We start from the raw sequence: 20333 nt of genomic DNA, 5'->3' as shown, positions 1-20333 counted from the left end.
TTTTCCGGAGACACAGCAACAGGACATCAGTCAGTGCCAGGGTTATAGCAGCTCCTTTCTCTCTAGATCAAGCAAATGCCCTCTCAGTCTGCATCCATTTCAAAGATTCCCTCACTTAGCAATGATGAGGACAAGACACAGAGGAGCAAACAAAAAAGGGCCTAATATTCATGCTACATGCAGCAATGAAGAATATCAGGGAAATGCTCAGGGTGATAGCAATTCCCTTGCATTGGAGAAAGGTGCTACACTGACATAGCTCCCTCTCAGGCGTGCAACAGATGGCCTATCTGACTAACAAAGATTTCATTACAACTGTGTCTGAAAAGCGCTCTTGTGCTTTTATACCACCCAAATCTATACAGGCGTATGACCCTGATCCTCCTAACTTTTTTGATGAAGATGTGGAGGAAGGTGAGGTGGATGCAGAAGAGGATCCTGCAGTGGAAATTTCCCCTCCTGCATGTTAACATATGCTTTCCACTGTTGACTCACTTATTGATGCTGTTCACGCTAGCCTTTGCTAGCAGCCCTGGATTCTCCTCAGCCTAAACAAGCTCCTTGGGGGAACAAAATGGCTAGTAAGGCTTAGAAAGGACTTTCTGGTCATCCAAGCATCCCATGGCTTGTTTCTGCATATAAAGGTTTTAGGCATCATGACAGCCTCTTTCATGGCAATCCCATTTTCTCATTTCCACTTGAGAGCTTGGCAGATCAACATTCTCATGATTTGGGACAATCAGATCCCTTCTCTGGATCACCTGCTATTGCTGTCCAGCCAGGCAAAACTCTCCCTGGCATTATAAATATCCAACTAGTCCCTCCACCCAGAGATCTTCCTGAACTTCCGTCAGAAATGTGGAACACCAGATATGGACCTAATGGCCTTCAGAATCAACAAAAATCTTGTGACCGGGGCTAGTGATCCCCTGGCTCTTGCGATGAATTCCCTGGTTATTCATTGGTCTGCAAGATAGAAAAACAGATTCTGATGATCCTTCTCTCCACAAATTGGCCTAAGAGAACTTGGTACACAGTCATATGCAGACTCCTGGAGGACAAGCCTTCTCTTGCATCCTGATTCTCAATCGCTGGCTTTAACGGCATGGGTGTTGAAACCCAGGACCTTAAAGAGAGGAGCATTCCTGACTTTTTGTCATTCCCACCTTACTCAAGGCCAGAAAAAAATATCTCTTGCTGGATTTACCATCGAACGTGAAAAACCTTTTCCAGCTGGTGGGAGACCAACCATTTCAACTCCTGGGAATATGCTATTTCAGATATCCTAGTCTTCCTCCAGTCTCACATAAACCAGCATTTAGTTCTCTCTAGAGGGTAAGATTTCTGCCTTATGCTATCTATTACAGAGACCTGGTTTGGAACTCTCGTGAAGTCCTTTGTACAAGGAGTTGCTTTATTTCATAACCCCACTTCAACCTCACATGTCTCCCTGGGGTTTGAACCTGGTACTTTTGGCTCCTCAAAGACCTCCCTTTGAACCAATTCAGGAAATCCCAATAGGAGATTGCACCAGTAATGCGGCCTTTGTGATGGCCATTACGTTTGTCAAGCGTGTCCTAGAGTTGTAGACCCTTTCCTGCAAAGAATGCTTTGTTATTTTACTTAGAAACAAGGTGATCTTAAGACTCGTGTCTTCTTTCCTCCCTGGGGTGCTCTCTTTGTTCGCTTCATTGAAGACCTTATTCTCCCCTTCCTATGTCCTTCCCTGAAGCATGCCTTATAAGGCCCCATTCCACCAGATCTGTCTGTGTTTCTTTGGCATTTCAGCAAAAAGCACACAGGTTTGCAAGGCTGCTACCTGGCCCGCTGTTTTTACCTGGTGACTGTTGACCATTGTTTTCTGGGGGCCTGTTTGCTATATTGTTTCCCACCCCTCAGTTTATTGCCTGGGGATGTCCTGTGGTCAATCAATACAAGTCTTGTACTGTGATTATGATAATGGAAATTCTGACTTACCTGTAAATTCCATGCCTTGGAATACGTTACAGGAAACAGGTCCCTTCCCTTCTGTTTCACCTTATTGCTTGCTGCAGAACTGAAGTCGGATGGGGTTTTATATATATATACAGTATCTCACAAAAGTGAGTACAATCCTCACATTTTTGTAAATATTTTATTATATCTTTTCATGTGACAACACTGAAGAAATTACACTTTGCTACAATGTAAAGTAGTGAGTGTACAGCTTGTATAACAGTGTAAATTTGCTGTCCCCTCAAAATACCTCAACACACAGCCATTAATGTCTAAACCTCTGGCAACAAAAGTGAGTACACCCCTAAGGGTTATTTCTTCAGTGTTGTCAGAAGAAGGGCGCTATCGGACAATCCCAAAACCATAATTATGGACATTCTCTGACAGACTTTTGTATTATGTCTCTTTGACTGGATTTGATTGGATTTATCCAATAAAGATTTTATGTGCAGCAATCCTCTTTGACTTTTTTCTTCATATATGGCATATGGGATGGCCTGATTGCTATGCACTAATCGACAGCTGTGCTGTCCCCCCCCCTATTGATTGCATTTTATATATATATATATATATATATAATAAAAGGGGGCACTGGATGACGTTCCCAGCAAAATATCCAATGTTGAAGAACATTTGTAATCAATGTTCTATGAATACAAGTCCGGGTCTTGTACTGTACTTCAAGATATGGAATTTACAGGTAAGTCAAAATTCCTATTTTTTTTGTTTTAATTCATTATATCCATCATAACTGTCATGGTTCAGACTGCATTATGCTATGCGTACTGTGGCTTTCACAAATCTTGTATTTAGACATTAGAATTAGTGAAGGGTAGCAAGTGGTAACTAGGCCACTTTCCTGCAATCAGGGACTTTAGATGAGTGTGGCAAACATTGTGTAACCATTACTTATTAGGCCTCATGCACACTGGACATTTTTACAACTATGTGCATTTTTGAGCCATAAGCTTTTGTGGGAGTATAGTTTTGCTGAAAACCGCCACTGCAAAAATGTTGCAAAACTCATTCTACAGCTACAGTTTTCTACAGTTAACGCAACTGGTGTTTTTATAACATCCAATGTGCATGAGGCCTTAAACGTATTTTCTTGTGAAAGTATAGATTGTGTTATTCATGCTGATTACTGTAGATTAAGTAGGGTCCTCTCTACCTTCTTTTTTCAAACTGGCTTTGTATCATCTGATTTGCACAGTACCAGGTAAAGACTGAAATAGATCACATACCTTATTAGACTGGATGACGTTAGTTGTGTGCAGTAACATATAGCAACATAATGTTAAATATTATTTGGTTGTTCGCTAGTCACTGATTTAACTATTTACATTTTAAAGTGTATTTAAACTCTTTAACGATTAACTTTTCTTATTTGCCTTCTTTTGGTCTGGTAAAAATACAGTCAAAAGTGTTTTCATGCACCTCTTCAAGTGTCAAAAATACCTGTTGACCTTAACAGAAAACCATTGCTGCCCTGTACACTCTACGATTTTGTCGCAAACAATGATATCAGAAAGTGTGTTAGGACTACAGATTACCTTCCCTCTATGTTATGGCGTTGATGAGATGGGGCAGTGTTCCGTAGTCCTAACACATTTCTGCCACAGGGTGACCACACTGCTTCTCCATAGATAACAGTACAGTGAGTAAGTGTTGTCACCCTAAGGTAGGAAGTATGTTACTGGTAAGATCACCAGGTAAAAATAAAGGGGAAAATAAAGAAAACTCTTACATCCATGTCTAAGGACTGGTAAGCTGCAATATGTTAAAGATTTTGTTCTCAGGTTTAGATACACTTTAGGTGTACTTACAAATAATACATGCTGATTGTGCTCAAAATTCATTGAAGACTTGCAGGACAACTGACATTCATAGCTTGTGAGTTCACATTTATATAAGAGTACTTACATTTGTGTCTTAATGTGTTGTATGTGAGTACATTTTATGTTAAATACTCTTTGAATTTTAAGACACTTGTGTGTCTTAAAACGTACAAATGTTCTTTTCTTTTAAAGTAATCTGTCTTTTATGAAAAAAATGTTTTTTTGTTCTTGTCTTTGTGTAAGTGTATTGATTTTGTGTCCTTTGGTTACTTTGTGTCCCACAGAAACTTTTACCCAGAACAAGAGGGATGCGCACTGGACTCAGTGATGCTCTTGAGGTGCTCAGATTGTACTACAAGTACCAATTTGTTCATCTTAATCACCATCACATTTTCACTTTTCAGTTGACTTCATCATTTTTGTTCACCATGTAGATGGAAATCTTAAGTTTATTTTAGTTCTTTTGTTTGATTTATTTATTCATGTGTTTTATTTTCCTCATCCATTTTCCATGTAGAACTCAAATGAGGTAGAGAACATAGAGGAAGAAAAAAATCAGTCAGATTCTGACACTAAAAACACTTCGGTTACTGAAGACCTCAAACCTGAGATAAACGGAGATATTGAACACCCTAATGATACCAGTGAGCAGACTGAAGGAGTAAAAGTATTGGATAAAAACGAGACACAATCAGTGTCCTCTTATGATAGTAGTAGTGAAAGTGAAAATGAAGTAGAATACAAAGCTGAACACAGGTTACCTAAGCATGTTCTTCAGGAAGAACCGGAAGAAAGTGCAGAAGAAGTAAAGGAAGACGAACCATTAGAGGAGTCTCAGGGTTTTGTAAGTGAAGACCATGCTGTGAGCATAACTGTTACCCAGATCCAAGAAAAGACAGAGGTTGTATCCCAGGAAATCACAGTTACTACCTATGAAAGTGAAGAGAAGGTTGTAGAGGATGACCATGAAGTTCTTGAAGAGGAAAAGAACAAAATTAATGGGGATGTGTCCCACATTGATGTTGACGCTTCTGCCCAAATAATCTGTTGTTCTGAGGTAAATCAAGCCTCATCAGGCTTTACAAAACATACTCTTCTACTATTACAGAGGATGTTTCCATTTCTTTGAATCGATCATTTAGTGTTTTAGGAAATATCAAGCAGTTTCCACAAAAAGGAAAAACAGTTTACCTAAACTTTTTTTTCTTTCCCAGCTGTTGCAGTACTTCATATTCTCTTTAGATCTTACTTTACTGGGCTATGATTTTCCATACTTCTAAAAAAATTATTTTCATTATAGATCTCATTTTTCACTTTTCTACACGTCTTCACTGTGTATTACTATGCATGTGTAAGTCGTTCTAGTCTAATTGTATGTTTTTAATATCTGCTGATTTGTCATGTAGAAATACCTGTTCTCTTGTCCCATTTTTACTCTGTAAAGTACTCTACCACCTATGCATTGAAATTTTTAAATTGCACACCTAGTACTAAAACCTAACAATAGCTTAGAGAACACTATCTGAGTAGCCATACTTCTTTCAAGAGTCATTGGCTCTGGATTGCTAAAGAATTGAGCTCTATATTTGGTTTAGGTTTGTCTACGGTCTCTCTAAATGTGCATGCAACCTAATGGTTCCCTGAAAGAAACTTGACATGAAAGGAAAATTTGAACCTAATAATTACCTAAAAATTAGCACTTTATACATTTAGTTCTGATAGAAAAGGTTTTCTGGTACCTCAGAGTAAATTCAAGTTGAGTTCTGGGTTGTAGTTCTGGCACCCCCTAGCCCTTCCTGCAATAGCACCTGCATCGACCTAATGACCAAGTGGAAGTTTGCATATTAACCTTCCTGGCGTTATTTCCAAGTGTGGCTCTGGGTTAATTTTCAGTACCAAAAGCGGTAACCCCGAGCCACACTCGGGATTACCCCGCAATGTTACTCACCTTCCCTGAGCTCCCCCGCTGTCCTCACTGTCTCTCCCCGCTCTGTGCACGGCCGATTGCCGGCACTTGCCTTCCGGTTCCCTCCCTGCGAGCGTTGCGACGCAGGGGGGTGGAACCGGTGGCAAATTCAAAAGTGTAAAAACACTAAATGTTTACAAAGCTGTGATCCTAAGGGATCACACTGTATCATGCTATTTTAGCACAGGATTGCACCTGGTGACTTTTCCAGTGCCCTGCCTGTGCTTTTCCAGTGCTTTTTGCCTGGAAAATTTTGAACGACCATGGCTTCCAAAAAGCTTTTTTTTTTTTTTTTTTTTTTTTTTTTTTTTTTTTTGCGCAAAAGCGCTTTTAGACGAAGTGGAAAACAGCGACAGCAAAACTGAGTTACTTGAAGAACTGAGCGATAGCGATTTGTGGGAAAATTCGTCATCGGGTACGGAAAGTGACGACAGCGATGATTCTGATGTCTCTTTCTGGCACATAGCTTGTGGAATTTGGGAAGTATATCAAATGATTCTTCCGAATTTCCAACAGAGCGATGTGCTAGAAAGAGACATCAGAATCGTCGCTGTCATCACTTTCCGTACCTTAGGACGAATTTTCCCACTAATCGCTATTGCCCCGTTCTTCAAGTAACTCCATTTCGCTGTCGCTTTTTTCCAGTTCTTCTAAAAGCGCTTTTGCGCAAAATGTAAGCTTTTTGGATGCCATGGTCATTCTCAATTTTCCAGGCACAAAGAACTGGAAAAGCACAGGCAGGGCACTGGAAAAGTCACCAGGTGAAATGGCATGATACAGTTTAATCCGTTAGGATCACAACTTTGTATCATGTCATTTAGTGCAGTGGTTCTCAACTCCGGTCCTCGGGACCCACCAACAGGCCAGGTTTGCAAGATAACTAAATTACATCACAGGTGATCTCATTTGCTGCTCAGTGATTGTGGTATTCTAGTCTGCATCCCCCAAGGTAATACTTAAAATCTGGCCTGTTAGTGGGTCCCGAGGACCGGAATTGAGAACCACTGATTTAGTGTATTTACATTTTTGAAATTGCTGCTGGTTCCACCCCCCTGTGTCGCAACGCTCGCAGGGAAGGGAACCGGAAGACAGGTGCCGGCATCAGCCATGCACACAGCAGGACGACGGCCGGGGATTTAAAATGTAAAAACAGATTTCCGTGCAAAACAATGAAAGGCTTTTGCACAGAAATATGGACATAATCATACCGCCAGGGAGGTTAAGGGTTCCAATATTTTAGAGGGCAATCTCAAAACTAAAAGTAATCTATATGCAGGCACTTTTTTCCTGCTGTTAGAGAAATAGATTAGCTTCACTTTTCTTTAATGATAGGCTCACTTTAAGTCTGTGATCTGTCCATATCTCATAGGTAACATAATACTAATACTACCAAATTTTTGCGTATGACGCAAAATAGTCTAAAATTTATTGCACATGTACATACTGTGATTATACATTTAATTTAAATTTGACAGAGATAGTGAAACCTACAACCCCAATTCCCCAAAAAATTAGAATGCTGTGTAAAAACAGAATGCAATGTTTTTTAAAAATAATAAACACGTTTCATTCAGAGTATAAAATAGAAAACATATCAAATGTTTAAACTGAGAAAACGTACCATTTAAAAAAAACTAAGGTTAATTGGGAACAAGTCAGTAACATGATTGGGTATAAAAAGGGCATCTTAGAGAGTCAGGCTGTCTCTGAAGTAAAGATGGGCAAAGGGTTCACCAATGTGTGAAAAGCTGCTTCCAAAAATTTGGTGAGCAATTTCAGAATAATGTTCCTCATTGTAAAATATCTACAGAACATAATATCAAAAGATTCAGAGAATCTGGAGAAATCTCTGTGTACAAATTACAAGGCCGAAAAACACAACATTGGATGCCTGTGAGCTTCTGGCCCTCAGATGGCACTGCATTAAAAACAGACAGATTGCTGTGCCATACAAAAAATGCAAGTTAACCACTTAATGACTGCCCACCGCAGATATACTGCTGCAGGTAGCCGCTGCTGGGCAAAGTGACCTAGGGGTGCGTCACACGCTCAGCAGCCTGTAGGGGGCAAATGCGCCGCTGGGGGCGAGCGCGCACCCCCACTCGTTCCCTGAGGAGCTAGTGCGGGTGACCGGCGGCAACGATGTCCGCCGGCCACTCGCGATCTCCCGCTGCAGAGGGAGAAAGACAGACGGCTGATGTAAACACAGCCGTCTGTCATTCTCCCTGATGTAAGCACAGACGCTATACGATTCTGCTATGTAGGATCGTATGTCCCTGTGATTGCATCACAAGCCACGCCCCTAGGGACACATTTAACCCCTTGATCACCAATAAAGTTAACCCCTTCCCTGCCCGTGTCATTTTGACAGTAACAGTGCATATTTATAGCACTGATTACTGTAGTAATGTCACTGGTACTCCCAAAAGTGTCAAAAATGTCAGTCAGGGGTCCGATCTGTCCGCCGCAATGTCACAGTCCCGCAAAAAAAAAAAATCGCAGACCGCCGCCATTACTAGTAAAAAAAACAATAACATTGACATAAATATTTCCCGTAGTTAGTAAACGCAATAACTTTTGCGCAAACCAATCAAAATACACTTATTTCAGAAAACAAATTGGCCTAAAATGTTAAAACATTTTGATTTTTACATTTTTTTTTTGAGAATTTCATATAAAAATATGTGAAAAATATTGTTATTTTTTCAAAATTGTCGCTCTTTTTTTGTTTATAGCGCAAAAAATAAAAATTGCACAGGTGATCAAATACCACCAAAAGAATGCTCTATTTGTGGGAAAAAAAGGACGTCAATTTTGTTTGGGTACAGCGTTTTCACGACTGCGCAATTGTCCGTTAAAGTCACGCAGTGCCGAATCGCAAAATAGGGCCTGGTCTTTGAGCAGCCAAATCTTCCGGGGCTTAAGTGGTTAAAGCTCTATCATGCAAAGAAGCTATATCTGAACATGATCCAGAAACACTGCCATCTTCTCTGGGCCAAAGCTCATTTAAAATTGGTCTTTAGCAAAGTGGAAAACTGTTCTGTGGTCACAAGCACTTTTGCAAACTGCAATGCTACTGGAAAAATGTTTTGTGGGCTAATAAAACAAAAGTTGAATTGGTAAGGAAGAATACTCCACACTAAAACTACACTGCTTACCAACCATAAGACCTAATCATCCCAACATGAAGTAAGGGGGGGCATCATGATATGGGCTTATCTCGCTGTCTCAGGGCCTGGACCACTTGCCGCCATTGAGGAGAAAATTATATCCTAAGTTTACCAAAATATCCTACAGGAGTATTTCAGGGTGGCTTTCTGCCAGCTGAAGCTTAGTAGAAGTTGGGTGATGCAGCAGGACAATAACCCTAAGCATTGAAGTAAATCCACCACAGACTGGCTTCAGAGAAAGAAAATGTGCCTTTTGGAGTGGCCCAGTCAGAGCCCAAACCTTAATCCCATAGAGTTGCTATGGAATGACATCAAGAGAGCTGGTCACACTAGACAACCTAAAAATGTGTCTGAGCTTTTTCAGGAAACGCCTTGCCTATTTTAGCAGGACATAATTAAATTGCATACTGCATTTATGAGCAGCATAGTTTGAACAGTTTGAATTCAAGATCAGGCAAGAATGGAACAACAGACCTCTCCCAAAACTCCAACAACTGGTCTCCTCCGCTCCCAGATGTTTACGGAATGATGTTAAGAGGAAGGAATGCTACGCCATGGTAAACATGGCCTCGTCCCACCTTTTTTGAGGCATGGCACTGCCATCAGTTTCAAAATTACCTTAGTTATTTCTTAAAATTGTACCTTCTCTCAGTTTAAATATTTGATATGTTTTCTATTTTGAATGAAATTTGGGATTGTGAGGTTTGCATCATTGCATTCTATTCATTGCATTCTATTTTATGTAGATTTTTACACAGCTTCCCAACTTTTTGGGAATTGGGTTCGTAGAACACCATTCACCTCAAAACAAACAGGCCGAAGGAGAAATGGAACTCTAATGTGCCATACAGAGGAAACATTATTGTATTTTGTATAAGTAAAAAAAAAAAAAAGTCCATTTCATATTCATTTTCATAAAATATGGCACATTTTAATAAAACTCTAGCAATTTTCAATATATGCAACTTTCCATTAGTGGCATCTGGGGTCGACATGTTTTGTTATTAGTTTGCTTCTTCAGGATTCACACTTACTTGAATATATGTCAGATTGTCCGTTCTACCAAATAAATTAATCTCATAAATAACAAAAATTACATCTATCGTACAACACAAGAAGACAACGCAAAATCAATTATATGTACATAATACCTAAAATACCCTATAGTTGAAAAACATGGGTGAGAGGAGGAAAAGTATAAAAAAGGAAGGTTCTGTTTTTCCCTGAAGATGCATACTCATGGACAGTCGTATATGTTGAAAATTGTATGTCAGATTTTTAGTATAATGTAGTGTATGTATATATATATATATATATATATATGAAATGGACTCTGTCCACATTAGAGTCCCATTTCTCCTTGACCTTGTTTTTTTGGAGTGAAATGTGTTATAGGTTTCACTTTGATGGATGGATAGTGCCCACTGAGTTTATAGAATAGTCTACGGTATGTACCCACCCTCTGGTTTAGAACAAGCGATCTGTTCTATTTGACTATCTGAGTACTAACCTGTAAACCCCTTCATTAACAGGTCATATTACAGTTTTTAGTGCTGCGATAGCTTGACTGGCCAATACTATGTTGCGAATGCTCATCGTTACAAATGGAAATATTCCAACTTATAAGAGCCGGTTCACATTGCAGCGACCCGACTTGCCGAGGCAACCTGCGGCCGGCACGGACTTCATATTATTGAAGTCAATGCAGGTCGCCCCAAAGAAGCTCAGGACCCTTTTTCTAAGTCGGAGCGACTTGTGTCGCTCCTATTAGAACGGGTCCTGTGCTAATCTATGGCAAGCGACCCACGGCAACTTGTCAGGCGACCAGGTCGCCTGACAAGTCGCCCCAGTGTGAACCGGCTCTTAGGAAGTCTCTTGATGCAAGAGGGGCCAGGCCTCCACTTTTCAAATGTACAAGTGAAAGATTGGTACTACTGCTGTCCTTTATACAAGGATTGTGGCTGGTCCGAGTGCTCCGTATGCTTGTGTAAGGAGAACAGATATCTCCTTTAAATGGAAAACTTAAGTTCCTAGTTCTGACTTTTTCTGCACAATCGGGAGTTACCTTTTGATCAGGTATTCTACGTTGACAGTTCAGAACATACCTAGTGAGCTAATTGCTTCTGACAGACAAATGCATCTCTTCTACATTGGAAAAAAAACAATAGAAAATGTTCAACCTTGTGGATTTCTCAACCCTTTTCATCAATCAACAGAAATCCCAAAAAACATTGTCTGAAACATGAACCACACATTCACATTCCCCAAATACATACACAAAGTGTTCCAAACGTATAAACAACAGAGACGCTATTACAATACCTATTTTAAATGACAGACCTTTTACTGATGTTAAATAACATGCTGATTTTTCTCTAGCCTCCAGTAGTGAAAACAGAGATGGTCACCATTTCTGATGCCACACAAAGAACTGAAATCTCCACAAAAGAAGTCCCAATTGTACAAACAGAGACAAAAACAATTACATTTGAATCTGCTCAGGTAGATATTATTTGGTACCTTTTTTTTCTTTCTCCTCTTAAATCCAAGATGATCCTGTCAGAAAACAAAACCCGTTCTAAAATCTTTAAAGAAAGAATAGGGTTGATTATGTAACCGTGGCAATTCAAGATGTCAATCAGTTGTCTTGCATTTAGTATATTAATATCTTTCTATATTTACAAAAAGGTGATTTTTTTTTTTCATTACTTTAAGTCACTTTCTTGTGCTAACTTCTTTTGAAGATCTAGTCTTGTAATTAAAATTGGTACTACAAAATATTTCAGTATATACCAATAGCCACAACTAACCAGAATATTCTAACCTTACTAAATAAAAAGGTGAATTTGGATAACCTCTTTAGTTACTTGTTCCCATTTGTAATGTACAGAGATTGTATTGTGTTTTATCTATTTTCTTTTTTCAAGGGTAAAAATAATTGAAATGTCTTTTATTTTAATGCACATAAGGTTTGCATATTATAGTGTAAGATTTGCCTTGTGAAGTCAGCAGCTGCCATTCTAAAGGCTACTGACTCGTTTATTTCTACAGTTATTTACTGCTGTGCTGTGAATAGTGTCTGTAATTTGATATTCTAGTCACATTTGTTTACATTTACACTCTGGATGAATCAGAGGAGGGACACATGACTCTTCTAGTCTGCTAGCTCGATTTTTTGCTTGAAGGAAGCAATTCATTTAAATAGTAGTGCTGTGCTTTGTTATTAGAAGGACCTGTATTTTCTGCAAACTATTATGGGAATAATGGTTTGGGCTTCAGAGGTCCTACGGTTATTTATACAGTGCCTGAAAAAGTATTCATATCCCTTAAATATTTCCACATTTTGTCATGTTACAACCAAAAACGTAAATGCCTTTTATTGGGATTTTATGTGGTAGACCAGCACAAAGTAGCACATAATTGTGAAGTAGAAGGAAAATGATAAATGGTTTTCAAAATGTTTTACAAATATTTAAATATTGTGGCGTGCATTTATATTCAGCCCCTTTACTCTCATACCCCTAACTAAAATCTAGTGGAACCAATTACCTTCTAAAGTCACCTAATTAGTAAATAGAGTCCTCATCTTTGTAATTTTAGTCTCATTATTAATAAATTTGTTCTGTGAAGCCTTTATAGGTTTGTTAGAGAACAAATAGCATCATAAAGGCCAAGGAACACGCCAGACAGATTAGGGATAAAGCTGTGGAGAAGTTTAAAGCAGGGTTAGGTTATAAGAAAATATCCTAAGCTTTGAACATCTCACGGAGCACTGTTCAACCCATCACCGGAAAATGGAGAGTATGGCACAAATGCAAACCTACCAAGACATGGCCATTCACCTAAACTGACAGGCCGTGCAAGGAGAGCATTAATCAGAGAAGCAGCCAAGGGGCCCATGGTAACTCTGGAGGAGCTGCAGAGATCCTCAGCTCAGGTGGGAGACTCTGTCCACAGGAAAACTATTAGCCCTGCACTCCACAAATCTGGCTTTTATGGAAGAGTGGCAAGAAGAAAGCCATTGTTAAAGGAAAGCCATAAGAAGTCCCGTTTAAAGTTTGCAAGGAGCCATGTGGGGGAAACAGCAAACATGTGAAAGAAGGTGCTCTGGTCAGATGAGACCAAAATTGAACTTTTTGGCCTAAAAGCAAAATGCTATGCGTGGCGGAAAACTAACACTACACATCACCCTGAATACACCATCCCCACCGTGAAACATGGTGGTGGCAGCAATCATGTTGTGTAGATGCTTTTCTTCAGCAGGGACAGGGAAGCTGATCAGAGTTGATGGGAAGATGGATGGAGCTAAATGCAGAGCAATCTTAGAAGAAAACCTGTTAAGAGTCTGCAAAAGACTTAAGACTGTGGCGGAAGCTCACCTTCCAGCAGGACAACAACCCTAAACATACGGCCAGAACTACAATGGAATGGTTTAGATCAAAGCATATTCTTGTGAATGGTCCAGTCAAAGTCCAGACCTAAATCCAATTGAGAATTTGTGGCAAGACTTAAACTTGCTGTGCATAGACGCTCTCCATCCAATCTCACAGAGCTTGAGCTATTTTGCACAGAAGAATGGGCAAAAATGTCACTCTAGATGTGCAAAGCTGGTAGAGACATATCCAAAAAGACTTGCAGCTGTAATTGCACTGAAAGGTACAGTACACACAGGTACACTGAAAGATACGTATGCACGCCACAATTTTCAAATATTTATTTGTTAAAAAAAATTTGAAAACCATTTATCATTTTCCTTCCACTTCACCACTATGTGCCACGTTGTGTTGGTCTATCAAATAAAACCCCAAACAAAATACATTTAAATTTTTGGTTGTAACATGACAAAATGTGGAAAATTTCAGGGGATATGAATACTTTTTCAAGATACTATATGTTTGTACATCAAAGCTCTTGCTGTAGCTAAACAAAAGTTTTTAGGGACATTTGGAATTAATAGTTAATCATTTTAAATCAGTTGTAATTCTTTTGGATTTTCTTTGATCTTGCAATGTAAGTTGAAGCAGAGCTAAAATCTGCTTTACTTCCTACCCAGTAATGCAACATCAGCATGCTCCCGCGGCACCTCCGACCTCTTTGCCCAGTCATCGTAGACTGCCATGCTCAGTCATTTTGATTGGCTAGCCTGGGATAACGCAACTTTTTCACATTTGAAAGGGAGTTAATTAATTACAGCACCCAACATGTAGAGAATGTACAAGAGGATGTTAAGAAGAAATACAGCTGGCAGGCAGAAGGGGCATACAAACTCTATTCTTCAAATGAAAGCATACTTGCTAGCAATTTTTATCCTGAGGCTATATTTTACTTTAACCCCTTGGAGCCTAAGCCTTTTTCTGACAAATGTTGCTTACAAGTGAAAATCAGTATTTTTTGCGAGAAAATTACTTAGAACCCCCAAACATTATATAAATTTTTTTTTTTTTTAGCAGAGACCCTAGAGAATAAAATGGCAATTGTTGCAATATTTTATGTTCCATGGTATTTGCGCAGCGGTCTTTGAAATTTTTGGGGAAGAAATACACTTTCATGAATTAAAAAAAAAAAAAAAACCAGTAAAGTGTACCCAGTTTTTTTGTATAATGTGAAAGATAATGTTACACCAAGTAAGTAGATACCTAACATGTCATGCTTTAAAATTGGGCACACTCGTGGAATGGCAAAAAACGTTGCTACTTAAATCTCCATAGGCGACGCTTAAAAAAAATTTGACGTTTAGAGTTACAGAGGAGGTCTTGTGCTAGAATTATTGCTCTCGCTTGAACGATCACAGCGATACCTCACATGTGTGTTTTGAAAACCGTTTACATATGCGGGCGCGACTTGTTCGGGTCTTCGACCAGCCGGCGGATATGCCAGCTGGTCGCTGGGGTCTCCCAGTCAGAACGTGGCTCCCGCTCCTTGTAATGACAGCTGCTCAGCCACATCGGTTGTCGTTACAAGAAAGCCGACTGTCAGCTCTAAAAAACGGTACCTCTAGCTGCAGGCATCACCCCGGTACAACCCCCCTGAAGTCGAGACGCATATTGGCGTTCCGTCGGTGCTAAGGGGTTAACCTCCCTGGCAGTATGATTATTTCAGATTTTAGGTGCTGAAAGCGGTACCATTATTTTGCATGGAAATCTGTTCTGTACATTTTAAAACTCCCATTCCCCTGCGATCCCCCGCCGTCCTCCCGCTCTGTGCTCGGCCGATGTCGGCACCTGTCTTCCGGTCCCCCTCCCTGTGAGTGTTGCGATGCAGGGGGGTGGAACCAGCGGCAATTTCAAAAATGTAAATACACTAAATGACATGATAGAAAGTTGTGATCTAACTGATTACACTGTATCATGCCATTTCACCACAGGATTTCTGGTGACCTGGTGACTTTTCCAGTGCCCTGCCTGTGCTTTTCCAGTTCTTTGTGCCTGGAAAATTGAGACCTACCATGGCGTCCCAAAAGTGTTCTTTTTGCGCAAAAGCGCTTTTAGACGAACTGGAAAACAGACAGTGAAACTGAGTTACTTGCAGAACTGAGCGATAGCGATTTGTGGGAAAATTCGTCATCGGGTACAGAAAGTGACGACAGCGATGATTCTGATGTCTCTTTCTGGCACATCGCTCCGTTGGAAATTGTGAAGTATCATTTGATATTCTTCCCAAATTCCACAAGCTATGTGCCAGAAAAAGACCTCAGGATCGTCGCTGTCGTCACTTTCCGTACCTGATGACCAATTTTCCCACGAATCGCTATCGCTGTTCTTCAAGTATCGCCGTTTCTCAGTCGCCATTTTCCAGGTCGTCTAAAAGCGCTTTTGCACAAAAAAATAAAGATTTTTGGACACCATGGTCGTTCAAAAATTTTCAGGCACAAAGCGCTGGAAAAGCACAGGCAGGGCACTGGAAAAGTCAACAGATGCAATCCTGTGGTGAAATGGCATGATACAGTGTGATCTGTTAGGTTCACAGCTTTGTATCATGTCATTTGTGTATTTACACTTTTGAATTTGCTTCCAGTTCCTCCCCCCCGCGTCGTAACGCTCACAGGGAAGAGAACCGGAGGGCAAGTGCCGGCAATCGGCCGTGCACAGATCGGGGAGAGAGCGCGAGGACGCGGGGGAGGACGGCGGGGGATCGCAGGAAAGGGGAGTAACATTCTGGGGTAATCCCGAGTGTGGCTCCGGGTTACCGCTATTGGTACTGAAAATTAACCCAGAGCCACACTCGGGAATACTGCCAAGGAGGATAAAATACCCTGTAGCACACCTTTTTGCATCTTTGTATATGTTGATTGTTTTGAAATTTTACAGAAAGCAATCTTTGCTCACATGAAATGTTTGCTTTGAAATTAATTTGTGTAGAAATTATTTTTAAAAATGCATAGGTCTGTAAAAAAAAAGTCTGTAAAACAGAGTAGCACCATTAGGTTAGTTGGCACAGGCCTGAAAGGCATTTGCGGGCTTTTGCACACAAGCAAGATTCTTGGCATTGGAAACCACTATGTGTATTGCCCGGTCTTTGTATCTTGTCCATTCAAGTATATTTTCCTACATTTGGCCACTTTGGCTAATTCTCCAAATTCTAGATCAAACCTGTGTGAGGTGTGTCCCCTATGGTGTTACAGTAGTACCAGAACCAAGATTGCATAGGTTTGGTATGAGTGCTAAAATCATGCAAATGTCATTCACTGTAGCTTTATTATTAGATTTTTAAATATTTGTTCTTCTGATGTTTACAAAGTCAGTGTCTCATCCTTTAATTATACTGTATATATTGTAGTGAAATGCATGTAATCTTAACTGGCAGTGATAAGCCAGTCTACTTACTAGAATATTAGTTGAATTTAAACTGTGGTGCTAGAACAGGTAGAAATGCTTAGTCATTAGCACAACAGATGTAATGTTGTTTAATTAAATACACTTAACGTGAAACAATTCCAATTCTCTGATTATTGGGTGGAAGCACCCGCTATTAAGGCAATAGCAAGCAGCTGGATATCCAATTGATCCCAATTCCAATAACGTGAAACAATGACCAGAATGTGCATGTTTAAGTATCTACCTATTCTTTAAAGTGTTTTTAAACCTTTACATACACCCAGTGAAGTGACTAGCCTCAGGTAATACACAGAGATTAAACCAATTCTCCTACATAGGTTGTATCTATTTCTGCAGCCATCTTGCAGCTATTTTGTATGTGCAGACATCTTTTTTTTACAGCCTCCTAAAGCAGTGGTTCTCAAATCCGGTCCTCGGGACCCACTAACAGGCCAGATTTTAAGTATTACCTTGGGGGATGCAGACTAGAATACTGCAATCACTGAGAAGCAAATGAGATCACCTGTGATGTAATTTAGTTATCTTGCAAACCTGGCCTGTTGGTGGGTCCCGAGGACCGGATTTGAGAACCACTGTCCTAAAGCATATGTTTCTCTGTCGCTCATTGACAGACGTAGTCCTCTTGATTAATATCAAATTGGGTTATACTGCCCTCTACAGGAGTAGGACACTAGGCAGAAAGAAAACGTTCTGGCCACACCTTAGGGGCAGTCCCAGAGGGTATATCCTCTTCTTGTCTGCTACAGGAAATCAGTTTTTTTCTGTCTAGTCAGGAGTAAGGACCTAAGTTCCTTGCTGGGATCTTTGGTCCTGGCAAGATTTTTTAGAAAATGTTTTCTTTTTTTAGGCAGCTTTTGTCTCCAGTTGTTCCTGTGAGATCTTCAAGCAAATTATGCCGGATCTGGGCGACGGGCTGGATGTTGAGATCCAGTGGTCACCCCAGCCGGCCTACGAGCGCGCGCAGGCCATAGCTCCGCGCTGGGTCGGCCGCGACACACTCAAGTAAGTATGCTGGAGCCGGGCGACGGGCTGGATGTTGAGATCCAGTGGTCACCCCGGTTCAGCCTACGAGCGCGTGCAGACCATAGCTCCGCGCTGGGTCGGCCGCGACATAGTCCCATTGGACTGGGACTGACCCTGCGAGTTAAACGTCTCGCTTGGACGCCAAGAACCAGCAGAGTCACGGCGTCTGTATTGGTCGACAGCCCCCCACTTCGGTGGATAGGGTACTGTGAAGAGAGGGTGCCCGTCAGTTCCGGTATGGTGAGTAGATGTTCCCCCTTCCCCCTGTGGGGTTTTTGGGATACGGGCCCCTCTGTGTATGGTCGGATCCTTTTCTGACATTTAAGGTTCCCCCTGTAGCCTATAACATGTTCACATATCTCCCTGTGATATTGTGATTTGGTTTGGGAGCTGACACTCCAGCAGGCTGGGTTTGGGAGCTGACACTCTAGCAGCCTTGGTTTGGGAGCTGACGCTCCATAAGGCTTGGTTTGGGAGCTGACGCTCCATAAGGCTTGGTTTGGGAGCTGACGCTCCATGAGGCTTGGTTTGGGAGCTGACGCTCCATGAGGCTTGGTTTGGGAGCTGACTATTTTTGAAAAATACTAGCACAGAGGTAAAAGCCTACCCTATGCAGTGATGCAGGCGCCATCCTCCCGCAGGCCGCACTTGCAGGCCGCCGCCAGCCTTCTATAAACCATCCGCAATCCTCCGGTAGGAGCCATACAGGATCGGCAGCCGCCGCCATTTTTTTGTAGACCGCATGGATCCTGCAGGACTACAGACTGCATTGCCTACACAGGCTGCCCGCAGGTCACGCAGGACACCATTTTGCCGTAGTCTGATGTCTCCTGCATGGGGGCGGACATGTTTGGTGTGCCCAAGCTACCTCGAGGAGTAGCTGAGAACGCCGGAAGGCGTGTAAAAGGGGGCGGAGCCACTTCCTTTACCCGGGAAAGCTATCACAGGACTTCCTAGTCTGAATAGGAAAAAGCTGGGAGCAGTTTGAAGGTTCTCTGCATCAAGTGGTGAGCCCTTTGGGTCTCTCTCTCGCTGTGGGGGTCCAGAGCAGGTACGCTGAGGGGCGCTGTTGCGCTGGGGGATTACAGATAATAAAAAAAAAAAAGAAAAAGATATATATTTTTATTTTTTCAAATTTTTACTGGCAAAGTGTCCGGGATTAGCATGGACCCTGCCACACATCTATCTCCACCTGATCCCCTCGAGTGGCTCCAGGACCCTCCAGTTCCCTACTTACTATTGATGCATTATCAGTGGTTGTAGAGTCTTTTATATCCCGGGTGGAAGTGGCCTGTCAGGGAGGGGGCGCAAAGAAGCGACCCCCGCCGACCCCTAAATGCACCTGAAACTTCAGATTCAGAGTCTGAACCTGTCACTGCAAGTGCAGGTCCCTCATCTGGGGCTGGTGTCTCAGGTACTGTCTCCTCAGACAGTGAGGAGGGCGTTTCGGCATCCGCCATAGCCCAAGAATAAGCGTTGGTGAACGCACTAATTGTAAGACTGAGATCCCTTTTGGTACTAATAAACAGACCTAAATGGCGAAAGTGTTTTCTTTTGCCCAAATGTCTTGGTAATAGCATTAAAGAAGAATGGGGTCATCCAAAAACGAACCCCTGGTTTTTTCCAAACGCATTATTAGGCGTTATCCGTTTGAGGAATTCTTCCTCGAGAAATGGAAAGTGCCACCAGTGGTGGATTCACCAATTTCCAGATTAAATAAAGCTAAGGTTATCCCTTTGGAGGACGCTCCGTCCTTTAGGGATCCGGTGGATCGTAAGGTAGAAGCTGTGTCTCACGCCATCTTTTCCTTGATTGGGTCAGCTTTTTAGATCAGTGATTGCAATTGGTTTGGTTTCACAAACATTTGACAGAATGGACCAAGTTGTTACGCCGAGACTTAGAGGGGAGAAGCATCCCCCCGGCAGTATCAGACCTGCTGGAGCAGATGATACAAGGGCTACAGTTTGTCTGTGACGCTGCTCTAGACGCCACTCCATTGTTGGGGCGGGCATCAATTTCAGCAGTCGTCTTCAGGCGTGTACTGTGGCTAAGGTGTTGGTCGGCGGACCAAGGTTCCAAAAAAGCTTTGGCTAATCTCCCTTTTCAGGGGGATCGCCTAGTTGGGGCCACCTTAGATGAGATTATCAAGGATCTCACTGGAAGCAAGAGCACTTTTTTGCCACAGAGCACTAAGGGTAAGGGACCTCTTCAAAGACGGGGGCCTTCCTTTTTCGCTCATAAGAAATTTTTTCGCTCCACTGGGACGGGCAATAAAGCTAAGCCCTCCAAAACTCCTTCAGGAGGTTTCTGGGGGCGCTGGTCGGGCAAACAAGAGTTCGGCTCTTCCAAACCTGTAGATAAGACTATTAAAGCCTGAAAGTGCGCCCCCACCCATACTTGGGGTGGGGGGATGTCTTCGCCGGTTTCCGGATCCATGGCTTTCCAGAATCCCGGACAATTGGGTTCGCGAAGTCAGGAGGTCAGGTTACAAGATCGAGTTTCAATC

The 20333-nt window shown here is 41.7% G+C and overlaps 1 protein-coding gene across 17 annotated transcripts in view; it reads left to right on the top strand.

Moving 5' to 3' along the window:
- The window catches only part of EPB41L2 (erythrocyte membrane protein band 4.1 like 2), a 375724-nt gene that overhangs the window by 334889 nt on the left and 20502 nt on the right, over positions 1-20333 (top strand). For 12 of the 17 annotated variants that reach the window (XM_082250108.1, XM_082250105.1, XM_082250104.1 and 9 more), the window contains 3 exons: positions 4118-4171; positions 4351-4890; positions 11349-11471. In XM_082250108.1, coding sequence (XP_082106234.1) covers positions 4118-4171; positions 4351-4890; positions 11349-11471 — 717 coding nt within the window. The remainder of the gene's footprint in view (positions 1-4117; positions 4172-4350; positions 4891-11348; positions 11472-20333) is intronic. The other 5 variants (XM_082250106.1, XM_082250111.1, XM_082250100.1 and 2 more) reach the window with 3 other exon arrangements.

The sequence above is a fragment of the Pelophylax lessonae genome (assembly GCF_965119305.1).
Source record: "Pelophylax lessonae genome assembly, chromosome: 3".
Classification (NCBI taxonomy): domain Eukaryota; kingdom Metazoa; phylum Chordata; class Amphibia; order Anura; family Ranidae; genus Pelophylax; species Pelophylax lessonae.
This window is presented reverse-complemented; position numbering and strand designations above follow the sequence as displayed.